The sequence below is a fragment of the Molothrus aeneus genome, chromosome 8, assembly GCF_037042795.1.
Source record: "Molothrus aeneus isolate 106 chromosome 8, BPBGC_Maene_1.0, whole genome shotgun sequence".
NCBI classification, from domain to species: Eukaryota; Metazoa; Chordata; class Aves; order Passeriformes; family Icteridae; genus Molothrus; species Molothrus aeneus.
Genome location: NC_089653.1, coordinates 3,239,470 through 3,261,300, shown reverse-complemented (window position 1 = coordinate 3,261,300; position 21,831 = coordinate 3,239,470). Strand labels below are relative to the sequence as shown.

The 21,831-nt window shown below is 53.6% G+C and overlaps 3 protein-coding genes and 1 non-coding gene across 4 annotated transcripts; 3 read left to right on the top strand and 1 right to left on the bottom strand.

The window, feature by feature from the left end:
* Positions 1–2,895: 2,895 nt before the first annotated feature.
* On the bottom strand, positions 2,896–5,988 carry EIF4EBP2 (eukaryotic translation initiation factor 4E binding protein 2). Its single transcript, XM_066554640.1, has 3 exons — positions 5,835–5,988; positions 4,989–5,165; positions 2,896–4,836 (listed from the first exon to the last, which is right to left on the bottom strand). Exons 1-3 carry the CDS (start codon positions 5,971–5,973, stop codon positions 4,805–4,807), a joined length of 348 nt encoding a protein of 115 aa, XP_066410737.1. The 5' UTR covers positions 5,974–5,988; the 3' UTR covers positions 2,896–4,804.
* A 161-nt stretch (positions 5,989–6,149) lies between these two features.
* Positions 6,150–6,221, top strand: TRNAE-UUC (transfer RNA glutamic acid (anticodon UUC)). The gene has a single exon. It is a non-coding gene; the product is annotated as a tRNA-Glu (tRNA).
* Positions 6,222–7,097: 876 nt separating this feature from the next.
* LRRC20 (leucine rich repeat containing 20) lies at positions 7,098–15,941 on the top strand. The gene is made up of 4 exons (XM_066554895.1): positions 7,098–7,206; positions 8,052–8,201; positions 9,673–9,840; positions 15,793–15,941. The coding sequence occupies exons 1-4, from the start codon at positions 7,137–7,139 to the stop codon at positions 15,939–15,941; spliced, it is 537 nt and encodes a 178-aa protein (XP_066410992.1). The 5' UTR covers positions 7,098–7,136.
* Positions 15,942–17,301: 1,360 nt separating this feature from the next.
* Positions 17,302–21,226, top strand: NPFFR1 (neuropeptide FF receptor 1). The gene is made up of 4 exons (XM_066554814.1): positions 17,302–17,450; positions 19,126–19,419; positions 20,002–20,101; positions 20,423–21,226. The coding sequence occupies exons 1-4, from the start codon at positions 17,417–17,419 to the stop codon at positions 21,216–21,218; spliced, it is 1,224 nt and encodes a 407-aa protein (XP_066410911.1). The 5' UTR covers positions 17,302–17,416; the 3' UTR covers positions 21,219–21,226.
* The last annotated feature ends 605 nt before the right edge of the window (positions 21,227–21,831 follow it).

Here is a 21,831-nt window from a genome sequence, read left to right as displayed (position 1 = left end):
CCCCGCCTCGGGAACACGCCCCCTGCCCCGCCCCCTGCCCCGCTGGGACACGGCACCGGCACCGCGGGAACGCCCCGCACGCAGCACCTCCAAACACAGCACTCCCTGTCCCCTTAGGGACCCCTGACATACAGTCCCATCGTCTCGGGGACACCCGGCACGCCAAACACACCCAAACACAGCCACTGTCCCCTTAGGGACCCCTGACACACAGTCCCATCGTCTCGGGGACACCCGGCACGCAGCACCCCCAAACACAGCGATTGTCACCTTAGGGACCCCTGACACGCAGCCCCATCGTCTCAGGGACACCCGGCACGCCAAACACACCCAAACACAGCCACTGTCCCCTTAGGGACCCCTGACACACAGCCCCATCATCTCGGGGACACCCGGCACGCCAAACACAGCCCCTTAGGGACCCCTGACACGCAGCCCCATCGTCTCGGGGACACCCGGCACGATGATCCTTCCCTTATCTCCTGGTGACAAACCAGAGAGGGGTTGGGGACAGAGAGGGGACTGTCAGACGCCACCACCCCAGCCAGGTTTGCAGTTTTAGGAGCATCAAGGCACTGCTGGCACCTCTCAAAGCCAAAAGGTGCTTTTGCTTCCCAGACATGGGAGACAGGGATGTGAGTGATGGAAGCCAAATATCCCATCCAACCCTGCCCTCTGGCTGTTCAGAACCATTCCTCCTTGTCCTGGCACTCCATGCCCGTGTCTAAAATCCTTCTCCAGCTCTCTTGGAGCCCCTCCAGGCACTGAAAGGGGCTCTAAGGTCTCCCTGGAGCTTTCTCTTCTCCAGATGAACATGCCCTGCTCTCCCAGCCTGGCTCCATAGGAAGCATCAGGGCGCTCCCAGGTCTCAGGGCCATCCTTCCTTGCTCAGGCCACTCAGATTCCTGGGAAATAAGGCTGCTGCCCACCCACCCAGCTGCTTCCCAGCACCCTGCAGGGTGCCCCATGGTGGGCTCTTGCCATGGCTTCACCAGTACCAGCAGGTCCAGCAGCCAGCTCTGCTCATCTCCTGCCCGGAGCCCACCACCGCACAGAGTGAATCCATCAGGCCACTTCAGGCTGCCCTCATTGCCACACAAAGATGCTATTTCAGCTAATCCACAAAACCCCAATCCTTTCAGCTCCTACCTGCCTTGCCACATTCCATTTGGGTTAGAACAGCGGCTCTCAGAGCCCCCCCAGGTAGGACCCCAACCCCACCTCCCCCTGAGCCTCCCCAGCATTACAGCCTTGCCCACACCCAGCACCATCCAGGGCTGCAGTGCTGCTCCAAATCAGTGCTTGTAGGGCACCAGCAGGGCAAAGGAGAAGGAGAAAAACGGCATTAACACGTTCACTGGCACTGGGAAGGAGGGCCAGGAATGTAAACGCAGCCCAGAGCTAGTCCGAAAATGGTAACAGCTGGAAAGGAGGGCTGGAAAGTTTGTTCGTCAGGATCCGAGATCCTAGCCAGGCTCCCAGCATCCAGCTCAGCCAAAATACCCTGCCCTCAGCTGCTCTGCTGCATTTACAGTCCTGGATTGAAATTTTAAAACTTTTGAAATTGATTTTAATTATCCATTTGAGGATCCCAAATCAGTATCTAGAAACTTATTAGGGAGGAGCATACCAAAACCCAGGGATTCACACAGCCCTCACTACAGGAGCTTTGATAGCAGGGATTAACACATAAAAAACACCCCAAAATTCATGAGGGAACCAGTTGTCACTGGCATTGCACGGCCTAAACCAGATTCAGGGAAGAGCAGCTCCCAAACGCCTCGTCAGCAATTTCCCTCGCCGTGTTCCTCTCTCCGTACACACTGCAGATTTCCCTGACACTGCAGAATTAAACTGCTGCAATACGAGCACAATCCACGGGAGGTCATGGCAGGACCACTCCGAGTGCAGCCAAACCAGGGTGCTCCAAGAGGCCCCCCCAAACCCTTGGAAACGCCCCCCAGCCTCACCCCTGGGATCTGAATGCTTTGGGAATGTGATGTGCTGCTGTGGTATTTCACACACACAGCTGAGATGGCCTCAGGGGATGCATCCCCAAGTGATGCTGGTGGTTTGCTGAGGCACCCACAAAAATTTGGGGGCACCCTCTGTAGGCAGAGGGAGGGGACAGACATCCCATTGCTGCCCCTCCCTCAGTGCCCTAGTGGGGGAAAAGGACTTTGCTGCTCAGACCCCTCCCCAATTACAGTGGATGGTATAAAAGAGTTAAAAAATGGTTTAAAATTTTTGAAAATATATTGCAATGCAATATATTAACATATATTAATGGTCTCCTGTCCCTGAAGGCTTCAAGGCCAAGGTTGCTGGTCACCTTCCACCAGACCATGCTGCTCCAAGTCCCATCCAAAAAGTCCTTGAAGACTTCCAGGGATGAGACCAGGACAAGTGATCAGTTTGGGGTAGTTCTGCACATGGGAGACCTATGGGAAAATCAGGTTTCTCTGCATGTGACATTTTGCAATTTCACCCTTGGCTGCTGGTTCTGGGTTTGACCCTTCCCTGCTCTCTGGGCATGAGTGGGAGAGAGCCCATGAGGGGATTTTGCTCCAAAGGGAAGGGAAAACCCTCTTCACCCCCTGAGTCACAGTCCAAGTCACCTTGATTTAGTAGAACCAAAATCTTTATTGATCTCACTGTAACAGCAACCACTGGCGAGAGCTTTTCTCCTCCCAAACACCTGCTTGAAGAGACGGTACAAAACAATAGAAATCCCAAACGGAGCCCCTGACTAGCAGAGGAACACCCCGGCGAGGCCAGGCAATCCCTCCCTGCTCAGCCCCCAGCCTGCTTACAAAAGGGAACCTTTGGGCAGAAAAGTTGCTGGGATGGGGAACAGAGACACAGGGAGGTTGGGAAAGGGGGCATTTAGAGAAAAAAAAAAAAAAAAAGAAACAACAAAAAAGGTTTCCCTCCGGCTCCTGTCCATTTAGTCACGTTGTCCTTGGATATGGTCTGATTGTTTTTGGCTAGCAGAGCAGGTTTTTCCCAAAAGGAGCAGCTGTGCTTGAGGGCGCCAGCTCCCTGCATCCTCTGCCAAGGATGTCCTCGCCCCCTGCCCCTGCCTCGATCCGAGGGCCTAACCGACCTCCTAGGATCTTGGCTTCAAGGAAAATATATTTATTTATATATATAATATATATTTGTGTGTGTCTCATCACCACCCACCCACCCACACGCATTGCTACTCGCACTCACTCACTCGTGCGCCCACGGCTGCCGCGCTCACCTCACCTCCCACGCCAGGGAAAGGATGGCAAAGACAACCCCATTCCCTGGGGCTGTGCTTCTGCTTCTTCCTCCCCCACCCCCAAAACGAGGGGCAGCCCCCCCCTCCCTGTGAGAAAAGCAGCTGGAAGATGGGAGCTGGCCACCAGCGCCGTGCCAAACACACCTAGAGAAATAAATTACGGGATGGAAAGTGCACAAAGCCTGTGGGGTGTCCCCCTCCCCAGCACGGGGAACGAGGTGTGGGGTGACCCCAGTGAGGGAGGGACAATGGATGGAGCAGGCACTCAGGTGGGGGCTGATAAAATGGCACTTGAGAAGGTTGCAGAGCTGGTGATGGCTCCCAACAGGCAGTAAAAAATCAGAACTGGGGGGCTGGTGGGATTGGGGGGCGCAGCCGTGCCCAGCGCTGCTGGTCAGGGCAAGAGTCACATGGAGAGAGGGGGGAAAAAAATCCCCATCTCCAGGGGAGGTTTGAGATGGCCATGCTGTGCCAGGCTGGCCAAGGGGAGGTTGATGTGGAAATGCTTTATCCACGACAGCATGATCCAGCTGGGAGAAATGCCACCCTGAGAACTGAGGGTGGCATCGATGGCAGCGCCCTGCCAGGAGAGCGCCCCATCCCTGCGGTGTCTGGCGAGCCCCCACAGCCCCCAGGGACACCCAGCGATTCCTGAGACATCCAACGGTGCCAGAGGGATCTCCCCCCTGTAGGATTCACATTTTAAAGGGCTGGGGGGTAAAAAAACCCGAGCACTAAAAAGCACTTTCCCAGAAGCACTCGGCCCCAGCCCAGACAAAGTCGTTGGGGTTGAAGCGCCCCTTTTTAGTACCAAAAATAAAAGCAAGGGGGTTTTATAAAATATGGCTACATTGCTGTGAGTCCTGGCTGGTGGGTGGGGGACACTGCCCCTGGCTGGTGGGCCAAGATGGAAGAAATCCACGTAGGAGAGATGTGGACATGCTGGCTGATTCCATCAGGGACTACATCGGACCCCTGGAGCACCGAAGGGAACGGGCTCCCAGTGCTGTCCTTTGCTGAATGCCAACACACCCCAGGGAAACTCAAAAAATACCCTCCCCAGGGTGCAAGCAGGTGCATGATTTTAGGAGTGATGTTTCCTCCTCCTCCCGACAGGCTGCCCAAATTTTCCAGGAGAAGGGGGCAAAGGGGGTGACACAGCTCCAGAACACCAAGCTGCTGGCCATGGGAGGTTTGGGTAACAAGAGAGGGGAATTTTGTGGGGGCACGAGGCAGCAAAAGAGGCAAAGGGATGTTTTAAAAAGAAGCCTGGTGGAGATCAGGCTGCTGGCAGGTGGAAGAGGAGGAATAGGGCCGGATCCAGAAGGGATGCTCCGTCTGGCACATGCTGGGACCGCTCACCCGCAAAGGGGGAGAAGACAGAGCTGCACTCCCCCCAAAAAAGAGGGGGAGGAGGAGGGCGGGGAGGGGACGCTGGTGGGGACCACTGCCACCTCCACCTCGCCGGGATGGATCCTGCTAAGCCGAATGGGGGTGCACAGGGCTGGGGAGTCGCTGCCTCTCCGTGGTTCCCGCTCAGATATCCATCTCGAACTGAGCTTCGTCCCCTGGCAAGAGGCAAGGAGGGCAGCGTTAGGGGCGTCATCCTTCCCCCCAAATCCCTCCTGCCCCACCCCGGGGGTCCCTTACCCATGGAAGCAGTGTTAGGGGTGTCATCCTTCACCCCAAATCCCTCCTGTCCCGCCCGGGGATCCCTTACCCATGGATGGCTTGCCCTCCTGGTGGTTCAAGCTGTTGGCGTCCGCTTTGGGCTCCTCGCCGGGCTCGCCGGGGCTGGTGACGCCGGGGATATTGGGGAGGTGACAAGGCGGGGTCTTGGCCATGGGGGAGTTGCGGCGGTCCAGCAGGAACTTGCGGTCGTAGATGATCCGGGTGCCTGGGGGGAGGACGGGAGCAGAGTGGGGGAATCCGGTTCGGCAGCGCTTGTTTGCCGAAGGAGTTTCCCGGCGGAACGGGCCAAGGTTCTCCGCCGCGGATCGGCAGGGAGGGCTGGGGGGTGCGCGCTGCCGCTCTGCCCGCTCTTATCTGGGCACAACAGGCGATAATTCGGCCAAACACCCCGGCGGCAACCGGGTCCCGGCTGCCCCGGGGGCGCTCCACGCTGTCCCGAGCAGAGAGCTGGCAAACTCACGGCACGGGTGGGAACGCGTCCCGGGGATGCCCATGGAAGCGGCACCCCGAATCACCACCACGTGTCCCTCTGCGCTGCACAGGGACAGGCGTGTCACCGCCCCGCGGTACCGGGCCGGGGCAGGGCCGAGGCACCGAGGCCCCGCTGCCCGCGTCCCACCGGGAGCTTCCCGCCGGCCAGTCCCGGGATCCGGCTGCCGCCCCGCCGGGACCCTCCGCGCTCCCGGTAGGTCCCGGAAAAACAACAAACCCATCTCCACGCGTGTGCGCCGAGGAGAGCGGGCGGAAAGCGCTCCGTATCCACGACATACAGAGGGGATACGGGCGCGGCACGCACGGTCCGCCCGCGACACGCGGCGTTCGGGCTGGCCCGGGCGCGCTCCCCCGGAGGCCCCGGCGGGCGCGGCGCTTTTACCTCCGGGCGTGGTGGAGAAGAGGGTCCCGCCGGGGGTGGTGCAGTAGTCGGCGGGGAGCTGCGCGGCGTCGCTGAGCGTGACGGTGCGGGTGGGGATGGCCCGGCTCTGGCTGGGCTGGCGGCCGCCTGCGGACGACATGGCCCCCGCTCGGCGCCGCGCTTTGTCCCCGCCGAGCGGGCGGGCGGAGCGGCCCCGCCTCTCCTCGGGACCGGCCCCGGCCCGCCCCGGCCCCGGGCCCGCCCCCGGCCCTGGGACCACCCCGGGCCCGCCGCCGCCAGGGGGCAGGCGTCCTGCTGCACCACCCTTCCCGCGTCTCCCACGTGGTCTAGCGGTGAGGATTCCTGGTTTTCACCCAGGCGGCCCGGGTTCGACTCCCGGCGTGGGAAGACCGAGATTTTTGCGGGTTCTTTTGGAAGGCAGGGGAGGGAAGGGTGGTGGCCTGTCCTGGCCAGGATACCTTCGGCCAGAATGTTTTGGCTAGACCGAGCTGAATGAAGTCACTGGGAAAAGGAATGTATCCAAATATCCCAAATCAAAAAAGGGGTTCTGTCCCCATATCTCTAACCAGGAAATGGGATGTATCCCCATATCCCATATCAGGAAAGGGATTCTGTCCCCGTATCCCATATCAGGAAAGGGGTTGTATTCCTGTATCCTAATCCAGGAAAATGGTTGTATCCCCATATCCCATACCATGTAATAGCATTCATCTCCATATTCCAAACCAGGAAAAGGGCATGGATCCCTATATCCCAAATAAAGAAATGGATTGCATCCCCTTATGCCAAACCAGGAAAGGGCTTGCATCCCCATATCCCACACAAGGAAAGGACAGCCATGCCCATGTCCCAAACCAGGGAATAGGATTTATCCCCATGTCCCAAACCAGGGAATAGGATTTATCCCCATATCCCAAACCGGGAAAATGGCATATCCAATACCAGGAAGGGGGATGCATCCAAATATCTCAGACCAGGAAAAGGGATGCACCCTCATTTCCCAAACCAAGAAAGGAGATGAATCCCCATATCCCATACCAGGAAAGGGGATATATTCCAAGCCAGGGAATAGGGTGCACCTACATACCCCAAAAGCACCATCCTGGAAAGCTGGGAATCTCACCCCGAGGGACATGCCAGCCCCAGCACAGCCTCCCTCCCTCCCCTGGGAACACTGATCCCGCCGGTTATTTTTAGCATCGCTCTCCCGGAGAACAGAGTGGCTGGTTTCTCTCTCCAGCCCTGGATCCCCCAGGGCACAGCGCATTCCCGGCGGGACCGGCCGCCCTCCTGCACAGGAGGATGGGCGAGGCGGTGGCCCGGGTGGCCAGGAAGGTGAACGACACGGTGGAGAACAAGGCGGATTCCCTGGGTAAGGCCGCTGGAGAACAAAGCGGATTCCCGGGCTGAGCCCGGCGCTCCGTGCCGGGGCCGCACAGGGATCGGGTAGCTGGGAGCAGGGCTCTGGTTTTCACTGCCACAGGCTAAAAAAAGCTGTCGGCGTTCCCTCCCCGCGGCTCCGGAGAAGGGAAAGGCTCCCCCAAAGGGCCCTCAAAGTCAGAGCAGGTTCACATAATCCCGTGGGATGTGTCCCCTCCTTGGGAGCACGACAGGAGCAGATTTTTCCCCACGTGGCCGTGTCAGATTTATGCTTTCCTGCAGTTTCCCCATTTCCAGCTAATACCCAAGAGCAGGGTGCAGTTCATCAAAGGAGAGAGATGAAAGCCATTCATTTTTATTCCCACTGGATTCCTGGCCCTGGGATATAAACCAGAGCATGGCAGGAGCTGGAGCTTCATCTCTCAGGCTCCCCACATCCTCCTGAGAGAAACGTGGGAGGATGGAACTTGCTCCACCAGCCCCCGCAGTGGCTTTGGGGAGGGGGCAGGAAGCAGAGCCCATCCTGGGGCTGGGATACAGGGTTTCCATCCCTGGAGTCTCCTGGGAGGGGAAAGAGAAACGACTCAGGACAAAACAAGAAAGCCACGAGGTGAGAGGCACAACCAAATCTTTTTTCCCCTCCCCACCACTTGCCATAGGACAACCAGCCATGACCATGAGAAATCCAGCCAGGAATGCCCAGGGAAATCCCTGCTCCATCCCCCAGCAGTGGAATAGGCACCCCTGGGCTGCTCAGCTGCCCTCAGGGAATCGGGGACATGGGGGGAGCAGGGGACTGAAGTTGTCAGCCCCTTGCCTGGGTCTCTCTGTGCGCAGATCTGGCCAACTGCAAGCTGATGTCCTTCCCTGTTGGAGTCTACAAAGCCGTGAGGAGCGTCACCGAAGGCATCCACCGCATCTCCCTGGCCAACAATGAGCTCAAGTCCATCACCAGCCGATTTGTCACCACCTTCAGCCAGCTGAGAGGTAAGGCACTGCCACTTCCAACCCTCTGGGGCACGCCAGGAGCCCCCGGCTGGCTGCAGAGGGGGCAAAGCACCCACGCGTCTCCCCTGAGCTCGCACCTCATTGCAAGCGTTAGTTCAGACCCCAAAAAACCCATTTTTGGTTATACCTTCTGGCCCCCGAAGGACGAGGACACTGGTTCTGCTCTCACCCACCCTTCCAAAGTGGTTTCAGGCTGCTGTGGGGTCACTCAGCACCCCCAGCTCCCTCCAGGCATGGGGTTGAGGATGGAGGAGGACAGGAAAGGCAGCTTGGGGATAACAACGGAACAATATCCAGGCTGTGCCGAGTAATTAGTCCTCGTAGTGCGACATCAATGAGAGCTAATCACTGCAGGAGATGGGAGCGATCATCAGCACGGCGGGGACACCTCCCTGCCGAGCCCAGAGAAGGCGGCCCGAGGCTAATCCGATAAAAAATGGCCATGCAAGCATCCAGAGCATCCAGAGCATCCAGCACCAAGGTATTGAGCACTGAGGGCGGCGCTGGGGATGCTCTGGCAGCTTCTAAAATCAATTTTATTCCTACGAGGTAGCACACAAATGCCGCTGTGCTGGGTGCCTGCGGGGGCTTCCCTTGTCCTGGAGCTGCAGCATCCACTGTGAGAGCACCCCTGGGCTGGGGAAAGGAAACACATGCAGCAAAGGAAATCAATTTCCATTTTCTAGACAGCACAACCAGCCCTGGAGGGGAAAAAAAAATGACTTTGCTTCCCAGCAAGGGCTTTTCTCCACCAGCGAACCAATCGCTCCAGCAGTGAGCTGTGCTGGGTCCCAGCAGGAACAGATGCCCCAGGGCTGGGGACAGGCTGAATAAGGCAGGACCTATAAATACCAGGTATTAGCAGGGGCAGGGCGGCTTGTGTGGGTATTTATAGTGCAGAAAGCCCTGTGTCACTGGAGAAGGGCGCTGGGACAGCGGGATTTGGGTTCTGTGCCCGAGAGTGCCACTCCTGGCCTCACAGGAGCTCATTTCTGGGGCGGGAAAGCATCGTGGATGGGTAAACTGTGACAAATAGGTATTTTTCACAGCTAAAGACCTCTCTCCCACCATTCTGTTTATTCCTCAGAAGGGCTTCAGGCACATGAATACAGAGGGCTAGCCTTAAGCCATGACAAATGACCATTGGGGAGGTAATTGCACTGAGTTTATGAGGAAATATTCCTTATTTTCTTACAGACTCTGCTTGCAAAAGGCTGCCCAATTTCATTAGGAAAACATTGCTCCCAAATGTGGTCTTCCCAGCAGGGAAATCTACAATGGCAACCACGGAAAACAGCAAAAAAACTTTAAAAGCCCAATTTTTGGAGCTGGAATCCCATTGACGTACCTGGCAGTCCACGGGGGCCAGAGGCTGTAAATCAAGCCGTGCATTAGTAATTTTCCCACCTTTTTCTCTGCATCCCACCACCTCCCTTCTCTCTCTTCCCAGAGCTCAACCTGGCAGGCAATTACCTGCACCGCCTGCCCGAGGAAATCACCTCCCTGCTGCACCTCCGCACCATCGACCTCTCCCGAAACCGGTTCCGGCGCTTCCCGGAGCCCCTGGCCACCGTGCCCGCCCTGGAGACCATCGACCTGGAAGAGAACGAGATCGCAGGTGAGGGGGAACCTTTTCCCACTGGGAAAAAGGCGATTTAGCACTGTGAGAAACAACTGCTCGCGTTGGAAATGTAAAGAGGTTTGTTAAACCTTGATGAAAATACAACAAAGGACTATGTAAGTGTGAAAAACGCCAGTCACTTGGGGTTTTTTTAGATTTTAAAAGTTTAATAGTAATAAAATGGTTATTAAATTAGCAATATAATTAGAGTAATAATAATTTGGACAATTAGGATTAGGACAATATGAGACAATAAAAACAAAGAGTTACAGACAGTCCGGGTACCTCTTTCTGGGCAAAATAAGCCCGAAAAAGGACCCACGTTAACAGAGGATTAACCCTTAAAAGCAACAGCCTGTTGCATATTCATACACCTCATCCATGATGCATAAATTCCATCCAAACCCAGGATTCTGGCTGGGCAGTGTCAGCTTCTTCCTCTGAATCCTGACTGAGTCTTCAGGGCTGAGGGAGGCAGGAAGAACTCGATAATGGAGCAATAAATTCTCTTTCTCTGAAAGATTCAGGTGTCCTGTGGCTGCTGTCTCGCTGCAAGTCCTTTCTGTAAAAAAGTATCTTACATAGCATAGTTTCTATTTTAACATTATGTTATAACCTAAAACTGTATTTAACACACTACTTAAGTAAATTAATACAGCATAACTTTCTAACACAACACATATAATATTCATTTTAATATTTGCCAAAAGCCAATCATAAAATACGCATTTTTCACATAAGGAAAAGTTCACAGCTCTGGGAACTGCCCTTGTGGATAGCACTTGGCCAGTTCATCATCAAGGTGGATGCTCAGTCTTTTATGCCCCTGGGGGTTGCATCAGGCAGCCCTGGCCCCTCTGTCAGAGGGGCTTCTTTGCCATTCATCAGTGCAGACTGCTTTCTTGTAACTGCATTGGAGATCAGGTGTTGCCATGCCCACCCCCTCAGCACCAAGCTTTTCCATTCCCACCTGTCCCATGCAAGGGGCACATGTGCAACCTCCTTTGTACCTGTCCTAGACAACCCTGGCTGTGTGATGGCAGCAATACAGGGGGGAAAGGGAACTGTGGGGAGAACAGAGGACATCTAAACCACAATAACATAACTATACACCACTAAAGCTTCCCTTAATATTCACACAATAGTTATCTTTTAATTGCGAGAGCTAATCATCTCATTATCCATCTATACCAGCATCACCCAGGGCTGTTGCTAAATAATCAGAGCCTGCTCAGCCATTTGCCTTTCCTGGGAAAGGAAATTTGCCTCCCAGGGCAAAGCTGCTGCAGGCACAGTGGGAGCCAAGCCCCATTCGAGCTGCCCCATTCACCACGCTGGGATGTAGCTCTTAGAGGCACCTCCAGCTGGGACCCCAAAATCCTCAGATTTCATTAAAAAAACCAGAGCTGATTGCAGAACCCAGCCCCAGGAATGTTGGGCCGGGATGTTTGCTTCCAGGCTAAGCAAAGACACCTGAACATTTCCCAGAACAAACAGCAGCTGTTTAACACTACAAAATCCCCTAAAAATTAAATTAATAGAATGGCAAGAGCTGCTCATCCCTCAGCCCTGCAGCGGCAGGCAAATTTTTCATGTGAAAAAAACCGAAGGCTTTGGAGTCTGTGAAAGCTGGGCAAAAGGGGCAGCTGTTGTACACAGATAAAAGTGAATTTATTTAGCAGGCAGCCTTCAAAGAGCCCAGGCTGGAGCATCCTACAGCCCCCACGGAGCCCCAGGGAGGCGAATCTCGGAGTCCACTCAATTTTGCTGTTTTATCTGGGGTGCTTCAGCTGCTGCAGGGAAACTGCTCCCTGCAACAGGAGGTTTGTTACCAGCCTCACATCAGCTGCTCCCCAGCTGTGCCTGCAGAAACGCTGGAATTAAAAACTGCTTCCACAGGAGCCAGACAAGGACAAGGCTTTTCCTCACCCTCTTTTTCTCTCTCTCCTGCCTCCTGGCTTGCTTTTAGCTCCCTCCATCACTTTTTCAGTTCAATTGGTTGATTTCAACCCGAGCTGGTCTCCAAACTGCATTTTCCCCGCTGGTTTTGTGGAAGCAGGATGCTGCAAGAAGGGAATGCAGCTTTTTGGTGCCTCTTTCCCTGCTACAATGCAGGGAGGAAAGGCTGCCTGCAGGGCTGCACCCAAGCTGGATTGCTCCTGGGGGACAGGGTGGCCTGAGAAGCCAGGTTTGGTCACCTCCCACCAGGCTCCCCTCGGCTGGGAGGGGCCCTCCAGATGTGGAGAAAATAAAAAAAAAACCAGATAAAATTTGACAAGTCCAAGCCAAGATGTTGTAGGGATATGTGTGAGTAGTGCAGACGATGCTGTCTGGCTGCAGAAATGGGTGATGTGAGCTTATCTCACACATTTTCTGGAAAGGGGAGAGAAAAACACCAGAAAGCCAGGGGATTTCAGCCCATGTTTTCCAAGGAAACAAAAAAACACCTGGGGGATCACCCTGCTGCCACCAGCCCTTCCCAAACAGGTTCCCCTGCAGGTGAGCTGGTGTTTGCAGGGCTGCAGTGCCCTGGTTTGTGGGGCTGTGCCAGTGCTGGTCCTGCCTGCCCTCCTGGGCCAAGCCAGGCGTGCTGAGAGGCTCCTGCCAGGGCTGCAAACCCCGTTTGAAAGCTCCTGCTGAAGGAGCTGAGTAAGACTTGTAAGGCAAATCGAGCTGCAGGTGGTAGGTGGTGTTTTCCAAAGGGAAACAGGAGTGAAAGGAGATTAATTCATGCCTGCCTGGAGCCTGTGGGCTCTGTGAAAGGAGACATTTAGTGCCACAAGCCACCCTTTTCATCTAAATAAGCTCTTAACCCTGGACTGTAATTATGTATATGTTACTGTCAGCGCTTTTAACTCTTTCCCTGGTAATTAGAGTTATATCAAATCAGCTTTTAAAGCTCCCAAATCCATGGGGATGTTTTGGTGCCTGGAGCTTCAGCTTCTCTTTCCCTTATTCCTTGATTAAAGGTTTAAAAGTGATGATGTTGAGGCTGGGGAGGTCACTGCTGGCTGGGGGCAGCTGTGGTTAAATTTGTCCTCCTGAGGATGTTGAGATGGGACAAAGGGAGGTGGTTTCAAACTCAGGGTGGGGCTAGATGGGACATTGGGAAGAAATTCTGCCACAGAGACACTGTGCATTCCTGGCAGTGCCCAGGGCCAGGCTGGATGGGGCTTACACCAACCTGGGGCAGTGGGAGGTGTCCCTGTGTCCATCCAGGGGTGCACTGCATCAGCTCTAAGGTCCCTTCCAACCCAGACCATGTCACATTCTGCTTTAATTATGTAAAAAAGCCTTTTCCCTCCCTGTCTTTTGCTTAACTGGTGGAGCTAGCACGAATAATTCAGGCTCAAATGCAAGTGCCTCATCCATTGGGGAGGCAGCAAGGGATGTTTTGGGTTGTTTTTGGAGGAATTTGTGGCTGGCAGGGCACAACCCTACAGCTACAGGCTGCACGGTGTGCCCTGCCTGTCCCTTCATGCCAGGGGTGAGTCACTGCTCCTCACCTGGAATTAAGGTGCAGAGCTGAGCTCTTCCCAGCCTGGGAAGGTCTTGGTCCCCAGAATACTTCACTAAACTCCTTAATCTAAGCAAAATGGGTGAAAGCACTTTTAACTTGAACATGCTGCCTGAGAGGATGATTAAACTTCTTATTCTCCACTGCATTAGGTGATGATTAAATAGGAAGATGTATGAAACAAAATATATTACTTTTGTGCTTCAAAGGGGGAAAAAAAAAACCCCAAGCAAAATGAAACGGGGGACTGGCAGTGAACAAATCCACCATGAAGAAGAGTTATTAAAAAATTCATGTGAATCTCTGCCTGATGAGCTGTGCTCTCCTAGGGAATTTGTGTATGGAAAATATCACCATTTTCTGGAGGAGAAAGAGGGGAAAAAAACAAAGGCATCGAAGTGTTTGAGTCTTTTTCCAGCATAAAATAAATTTCATGGTTTAAAAATCACATAACCATCTACCAGATATAATTACAACACTGCAATTCTGCTCCAGGTGCTGGCAGAGGAAACAGGAGCTGGGGTAGAAAAAGCTCTTGTCATTCTGGTGGCCAAATTAAAAAAGAAATTGGTTTTGGTAAATCAGACAGGTGGGCTTTGCTAGCCCAAAATATTGTGAATTGTAGCAAAATCCATCACCTTTTAATGACCTTAATTAGAGTTAGGTTTTCACATCAGCCTCAGTGGATACACATTGGGACCATCCAGCTGAGCTGCACCCTTTTTTTAAACACAGAGTTTGTAAATGTCGTGTTTTCTGAAGGACAACACCCTAATTCGTGGAAATTGCAGAACAGAAGGGGGCCTCTGGGTGGCTCAGAGCCATTTTGCAGCCCGTCCAACAAGGGCAAAGACCACGAGCCTTCCTGTCAGCCCGGAGAGGGCTCCTGGGCATTGCAACACCGGGGAGAAAATCAGGGAATGGGGCTTTGAATCCCCATTCAGTGGCCCAGCAGGGGTTTTATTAGAGGGAGAACTGGAGGGCAGTGCCCACACTGCGTATCTGGGTGTTTGCACCTCCCTGACACATTCCTTAGAACCCCATGATCATTTAGGTTGGAAAAGATCTCCAGGACCATCGAGTCCAACAATAACCATTTGCCTGAGCAGTTGGATAAATTAATATTTCACTGATTTTCTGTTTGATCAAAACCTGCAGACAGGCTTAACATCAACAGCAAACCTTTGTTGTTAAACTCAAAAAACCCCTCAAGTTACCACCACAGCTCCACACAAGTAGTGGTGCCTCCTTACAATCAATTACCCAATCAAATAATATTAATTCCTCAATCATTTATCCCTCAGTCAACCATCCTTCAAATAATCCCAACTCAATACCCTCAAATACAAAATTCGAATTAGCTGCCTCAAAATTAATACACCTTTTAAACAATTTTTGTTATAAAAGCATTCCTACCAAAATTGTCATTTTTTTCAACAAAACCACAATTTTTTAATTCTAAGCCAACAGCAGAATTCTTAAACTTTCAATCTTTCCCACCATTATTTCAATAAATTACAACAAAAAACTAACAATTTTAGCTCTTACATTTAGTATTCCTATAGCAATTCCACCAAAAACACCTATAACTATTACATTTCTTTTACCCATAAACTCACCCAAACAAAACAACTTTCCAAAAAACTCAATTATGTCTGTGCCACTTATTGCCTCAAATCCAAAAATCTTTTAAATACAATGTTTCAAACCACAACCAACCAAAATTAACTGACAACCTAACTCACCGTAATAAAAGAGTTTACATTACAAACATGCCAAATACTGATACAAATGTCACTATAATTTCTTACATGTTTTAACCCAATAATTTGGGTTAAATATAGATATAGATATAGATATAAATATATAACATATAACATATATAACATATATCATATTATATAATATATACTATATAACATATAATATATACTATATAATATTATAAATTATATAAATTATATTTTATATATGTATTATATATCCTATAATATATATTATATATTATATATTATATAGTACATATTATATATTACATATTATGTATTACATATTATATAATATATAATCTATATTATTGTATATTATATGTTATATATTATGTATTATGTATTATATATTATATATTATGTTATATATTATATATTATATGTTATGTTGTATGTTGCATATAATATAATTTATTTTATATTACATTACATTATATTATACTATATTATTATATACTATATATCTATTATAACTATAACCATAACTAAATATAAATATAAATATAAATATAAATATAAATATAAATATAAATATAAATATAAATATAAATGTAAATATAAATATAAATCATGTATCAGGTTTGCTTCAGGCTGTCCATCAAGAGGAGCTTTCACCCCTCCACTCCTCCAGGATGGATTTTCACCTCCCTGCTCTCTTTCCAGAGGTGCCCACGGACAAATTGGCCTCCATGGCGCTGCTGCGGAGCCTCAACCTGCGAGCCAACCCCGTGGGCCCCGAGGTGCGGCTGCTGGTCCGGCCCCTGGTTCCCTTCGAGCTGCTGCTGTCTCCAGAGGAGCCCATCCATCCCTGAATCCCGGCAGCGTTCCCGGGTGCCCGAGCTGTCCCGAGGGGGGCTGCCCCCCACAGGGGGTTGGCTCGGCTCAGTCCCTGCTGCGCCCCCATCTCCGCCCCCAGGCGGGTCCCAAACCCGAGCCAGTGCCTCGTTTTTCCCGTGGAGGGATGGCTCTGCCAAATCCCAAGCCAGGCAATCTCCTGCTTATGCCTTTTGGGGGTGCAGAGGAGCTGTAGCACATGGGGTGGGAGGTTTGGGTGGAGCCGGGGGGATCTGGATGTGCAGCTCCCACCTGAGAGCATCGGGAGGACATCCCTGCAGCTGGAAGGGCTCTCCCTGGAATTGCTGCCACGATGGTGGTGTGCCAAGTGCCTGATTAAATGCTTTCCTGTTACATCGAGGGGTTTGTGTCTAATTAAATTCCAATTACCAGTCTTGTCCTTAGAGAAGCCCCTTTGCACAGCTGCTCACTGCAGCCTCCAAGCTGGATTCTCCCAGACCCAAGCTGTACTTTCCCGGAAAAATCCTTGTTTTCCAAGGAATTTTTCTTCCCTTCTGCTTTTTTACTGTGGAAGCCAAAGTGGCCCAATGCCAGTGTGTCCCCACACGCTGCTCACCCCGTGGCTGTCCCCAGAGGTGTGTGCCCACCTCTCTGGTGCTGTGGGTCCTCAAGTTGTGCTGATTCCCTTCCCAGAAAGAAATGTCCTGGAGAGAGTGGCTTCTCGGTGGCAGAGAGGCCACTGCCAAGCACACCCATGTCCCTTAGCAGTTGGCTGCCTGCAAAACAAAATTCCTGGGAGAAACCCCAGATGTTATCTCCAAACGCCTTGTTTAAACAGCTCCCTTGTTTGTTCCTTTGGGTATTTAAGGGACAAACACTTCCCAGTGCTGTGTGCGGGTTGGGGACAGCCAGGAATGGTAAATCCTGTAAATATTTGACTTTTCGACTTGCCAAACTTTGGTAAAAGATTATGGTAAGAGATGTTGGGCTTGCTGGAGGAGCTGGGGTTGAGCAGAGCAGCCTGAAGCAGCATCCCTAAACATCGCGCTGCTTCTCCCTCTGCTGGATTGATGCGTGGGGGATCTCCCCACTCGTCTGGAGGCTCATTTTCCTCCCGGGATGGCCAGGAGCGCTGCTGGGGACACCGGCCATCAGCTGCCAGCATCACTGCGGGGACCTCGGCGGCAGCGGGGGACACAGACCCGAACCTCCCTAGGGAGAGAAGCTGCTCCTTCCCTCCCTCTCCGTGCCCGGCGTGTGCTGCCCGCCCCCGCGCTGCCTCGCCTGGGGGGCAGCGTGCGGGTCCCCCGGTATCCATGGCGATGGGAGGTGTTCCCCCCCGCGCCCCCTCCCCTTCTCCGCTGCAGCCGCCGAGCAGCCGCAACCGGCGCGGCGGCGGCACCGGGGCTCGGGACCGGGCGGGAGGCACGGAGCGAGGGACGGCGGCGAACTGCGCCCCCTCCCCGGGCAGCGGATCCCCTGCACGGCAGCGATGCAGCCCCCGGAGCCGGCTCGGGCCGGCGGAGGTGAGTGCCAAGACCTGATTGATTTTATTCCCCAAGAAAGCGATCCACCCCTCATCCCATGCCTGTTCCTTCAGACCAGCCTTTCCCCGAGGTGCTTTCCCAGGGCACGGAAGGCGGGTGCTCCATCCCTCCCGTGCGGTCCCCCCATCCCCTGTCACCAGTCCGAGGTGTCAGTGAGTGCTGAGGACGCCTGCATCCGTCCATCCATCCACCCATTCATCCATCCTCCACCCATTCATCCATCTATCCACTCACTCATCCATCCAGCACCCACCCGGCTGCTCAGCGGCCCCTTATTTTCCTTTCCCCATCTTCCACCTTGCCACCTTGCTTTAAAACCACCTCCAATTCCACAGGACACCAACCTCCTGCTCATGCTGCACTGCAGCCCCAAAAGATAAAGTCCAGCAAAGTTTTAAGCTTAATATCACAGGTTTTGGGCAATCTCATTACAGTCTTTGTTATTGCTCCTGCTTACAGATATGGTTCACGCATCTGATACCGACTGTCTGGGGAATCTTGCCCCCTCCATCCCGCTACTCCCTTGCCTCTCCAAGAGGCTCCCTCTCCCGTGTCGGCTGTAAATCCCCCCACCAGCGCCTTTCTGAATTCCCAGTGGAAATGTGTTGCCCAAATCCTGCACCCAGGACTGGGGTATCAGGGGCTGGATCGGGCCCTCCTGCCTGCCGGAACCTTGAGGAAGCCGCTGGTCCCGGTGCCTGGGAAAAGCCTCTCGGCTGGCGAGCAGGGCATGGGCACAGGGATGGGGGGATGCTCCAGCCGCCCAGGGCTGACCTGCAGGCGCTTAGGCTCAGCCTTAAAGCTCCAATGTGCCTTTCCTCGGCTCAGCACTGCAGCCCGGATTCTCCCGGAGGCAGTCCCGTCAGCGCTGCAGGCAGCTCCTGCCCACGCTCGGCATCCTCCCGCATCCCCGGCTGCGTGCGTGCGGCTGGGGAAGCCCGAGGGTGGGAGCTGCCGAGCCCCGCTCCCCGCTCAATCCCCAGTGACAAAATGCCACCCCCGCCTGCACCAGGAGCTCCCAGATAATGATCAGAATGATAATTATCGCTTTAGATGGGAAGGGAGGGAAGGGGAGGGTGTCCTCTGCCTCAGCCTCTTTCCCTGGGTTCTTGCGGCTTTGCCGGGGAGAATAAGATTTTGTGGAATATGGAATTGTAAACCTTGGAAGCACAAGGAGAAGCAGGGATGCTCCCAGGGCAGCCGTGGCTGGGACCACACGGATCCAGCTCCCATAAGGCCAGAGCACTGGAGTGTCGGGATGTGGATTTGTCTTCCTTGCATCATCCCTAAAAAAAAAGGCCCATGAGATCAGGATGTCTTCTGGGCCATTCTAATTCTAAAAGAATGATGCAAATAATAATGATATCAAATAATAACGATATCAAGCAATAATTGTACCAAATAATAATGATATCGATGGTATCGAACAATAATGTTGTAAAATAATAATTCAGCCGAGGTGCTGCAGAACCCTGAGCTGTGTAACCCAAGGAGGAGGAGACTTGGGGCACAAAGATGAGTCCAGCAGGACATGTCCCAGCCAGTCTGGGCACTGGAATAAATATGAAAACCCCCACTCTGGCGGCATTAAGAAATGAAGGGAATTATTGCTTTATTCTCTCCCAGCTTCATTTTCCTGCCTTCCCTTCCCCAGGCCCTTCCAATGGCACCTGGTGGCCCAACTCCAGTGCCAGCCACCTCCTGAGGGAGAACTACACCTTCCTGGCATACTACCAGCATTCCTCCCCCGTGGCCCTCATGTTCATCCTGGCCTACACCTTCATCTTCCTCATGTGTGTGGTCGGCAACGTCCTGGTGTGCTTTGTGGTGGTGAAGAACCGCCAGATGCGCACGGTCACCAACATGTTCCTCCTCAACCTGGCCATCAGCGACCTGCTGGTGGGCATCTTCTGCATGCCCACCACCCTGGTGGACAACCTCATCACAGGTGAGCAGGGAAGAGGAAGGGGAAAGATTTTTTTTTTAAATTTTTATTTGAGGTTCTGGCCATTTGTGGTAAAATAAGTTTGGCCCTAATGCTGCATTTGCATATTTGTTTGAAGTTCAGCCATTCTTCAAGCAACATTGAAAAAAAAACCTCCTTTCTGCATTTACCTTCTCCCGTGCTGGCTCAGCTCTGCCTGTTGACCTTTCCAAAGATAAGGGAGTTGGGAGGGTTCAGCTGCAGCAGCAGCCAGGCCATAGGGCAGGGTTTGTACTTATTGATTTTGGGGTGTGATTTATGTATTTATTGGTATTGGGGTCAAGAAACAAGATTAAAATCCTTCTGATTGAGGGTCCCAAAGTCGGTAGGAAAAATGACACCACGTTCCTTGAGTCTCTAAGTGTCATGTGTATCTTTTTTACCAATTTTGGGGTTCTTCTTCAAGGATCATGCCATTAAAGGCTATCTCCACACAAGCTGGGAGCAGGACTTAGCATACCCCAGCAACAACACAGTGGATGGGGACACCTCAAGGGAGCTGGGTGGGCCAGAGGCACCCACAGCCTGCATGGTGTCCCCTCACAGGTTGGCCCTTTGACAACACCATGTGCAAAATGAGCGGGCTGGTGCAGGGCATGTCCGTCTCCGCCTCAGTTTTCACGCTGGTGGCCATCGCTGTGGAGAGGTAGGTTGGCATGGGGACATGGGGATGTGGGGACATGGGGAGCAAACCATCTCCAGCAGGTCCAGGTGCCCTGGGCTGTTCCCATTGTGAGAAAGCTCCTGGGAATGTCAGGAGCCTGCCACAGCTCTCCAGGAGCACCACAAAGCTGGGGCATTCCAGCAAGGTGTCCTTCCCCATGCCGGGATGAACACACCAACCCAGCTCTGCCACCAAAAGACACATGTAAAGAGCAACCCATCTCACCTTCCATTCTCACCCCTGGGTCCTGGCCACCCTCATTCCCCAGGATGCCCAAAGCCACCATGAGCTGTTCTCCCCCAGGTTTCGCTGCATTGTCCACCCCTTCCGGCAGAAGCTGACGCTGAGGAAAGCCCTGCTGACCATCGCCGTCATCTGGGTGCTGGCCCTGCTCATCATGTGCCCCGCTGCCGTCACCCTGACTGTCACCAGGGAGGAGCACCACTTCATGGTGGACACCTACAACAACTCCTACCCTCTCTACTCCTGCTGGGAGGCCTGGCCCGAGACGGGGATGAGGAGGATCTACACCACCGTCCTCTTCTCCCACATCTACGTGGCTCCCCTCGCCCTCATTGTCGTCATGTACGCCCGCATCGCCTTCAAGCTCTTCAAGTCGGTGGCGCCTGCCCAGGGCGGGGAGGAGCCGGAGGGGAGGAGGATCTCCCGGAGGAAGGCCAAGGTCATCAACATGCTCATCATCGTTGCCCTCTTCTTCAGCGTCTCCTGGCTGCCCCTCTGGACGCTGATGCTGCTGACGGACTACGGGCGGCTGAGCGAGGCCCAGCTGCGCCTGCTCACCGTCTACGTCTACCCGCTGGCGCACTGGCTGGCCTTCTTCAACAGCAGCGCCAACCCCATCATCTACGGGTACTTCAACGAGAACTTCCGACGCGCCTTCCAGGAGGTCTTCAGGGCCCCGCTCTGCTCGTGGCACTGCCAGCGCGGGCCCTACACCCCCCGGAGCCGCGGCCCCCGGATGCTTTTTGGCACCCGTAACCGCATCCTGAGCCAGGCGCGGGCCAGCGCCTCGCCGGCCGTGTCCGAGTCAGGGCCGCTAGCCCCGCGCCGCGCCGGCGTCCCTGCGTGGGACGGCTGAGGCCACTAAACTGCTCTGCACCGAGGGATTGCAGGGTGGGGAGTGGGGATTGGCCACAGACATGGAAATAAAGGTGTGTCCAATTGATGCCTTGTTCCTGGCTAGGTTCCTCCACTTCCCACCACGGCACTGAGCCCCCCGGGCCCTGCCAGAACTCCCCTAACCCAGCCCAGTCCAGGCACGGGGCCAGGGAAGGCAGGGATCCAGGAGAAGTGTGGGAGAACGGGCCATCCTGTCCGTGCTTGGCCATGCCATGGAGAGGTGTGCAGCACCATGCTGTGCTGGACCAAGCCATGCCATGTGGGACCGTGCCAAGCCACGCTGCCATGGCCATGCCAGGCAGGACCAAGCCGGATTGTGCTGGACCATGCTGTCATGGTCATGGGGAATGGACCATTCCAAGGCCATCCCATGGATGGGCGATGCTGTGGCCATGTTGTACCAAGGCGTGCCATGCTGGACCACGCCATCCCATGCTAGACCAAACCACGCCGTGCAGGACAATGCCACTCCTCGCATTTGTGGCCATTCCTGACCACATTCCACCATACTGCAGTGCCATTGCCATGCCAGTCCATGCCACCCCATGCTGTTACACCCATGCTGGGCCGAA

Bases quoted from the DNA above. Each gene is read 5' to 3' on its own strand.
- EIF4EBP2 (XM_066554640.1), bottom strand. From the start codon at position 5,973: ATGTCGTCCGCAGGCGGCCGCCAGCCCAGCCAGAGCCGGGCCATCCCC. The intron at 5,166-5,834 runs GTAAAAGCGCCG...TCCTCCCCCCAG, and splicing joins CTTCTCCACCACGCCCGGAG to GCACCCGGATCATCTACGAC. The intron at 4,837-4,988 runs GTAAGGGATCCC...GCCTCTTGCCAG, and splicing joins GGAGGGCAAGCCATCCATGG to GGGACGAAGCTCAGTTCGAG.
- LRRC20 (XM_066554895.1), top strand. From the start codon at position 7,137: ATGGGCGAGGCGGTGGCCCGGGTGGCCAGGAAGGTGAACGACACGGTG. The intron at 8,202-9,672 runs GTAAGGCACTGC...CTCTCTTCCCAG, and splicing joins CACCTTCAGCCAGCTGAGAG to AGCTCAACCTGGCAGGCAAT. The intron at 9,841-15,792 runs GTGAGGGGGAAC...CTCTCTTTCCAG, and splicing joins GGAAGAGAACGAGATCGCAG to AGGTGCCCACGGACAAATTG.
- NPFFR1 (XM_066554814.1), top strand. From the start codon at position 17,417: ATGCAGCCCCCGGAGCCGGCTCGGGCCGGCGGAG. The intron at 19,420-20,001 runs GTGAGCAGGGAA...GTCCCCTCACAG, and splicing joins GGTGGACAACCTCATCACAG to GTTGGCCCTTTGACAACACC. The intron at 20,102-20,422 runs GTAGGTTGGCAT...GTTCTCCCCCAG, and splicing joins GTGGCCATCGCTGTGGAGAG to GTTTCGCTGCATTGTCCACC.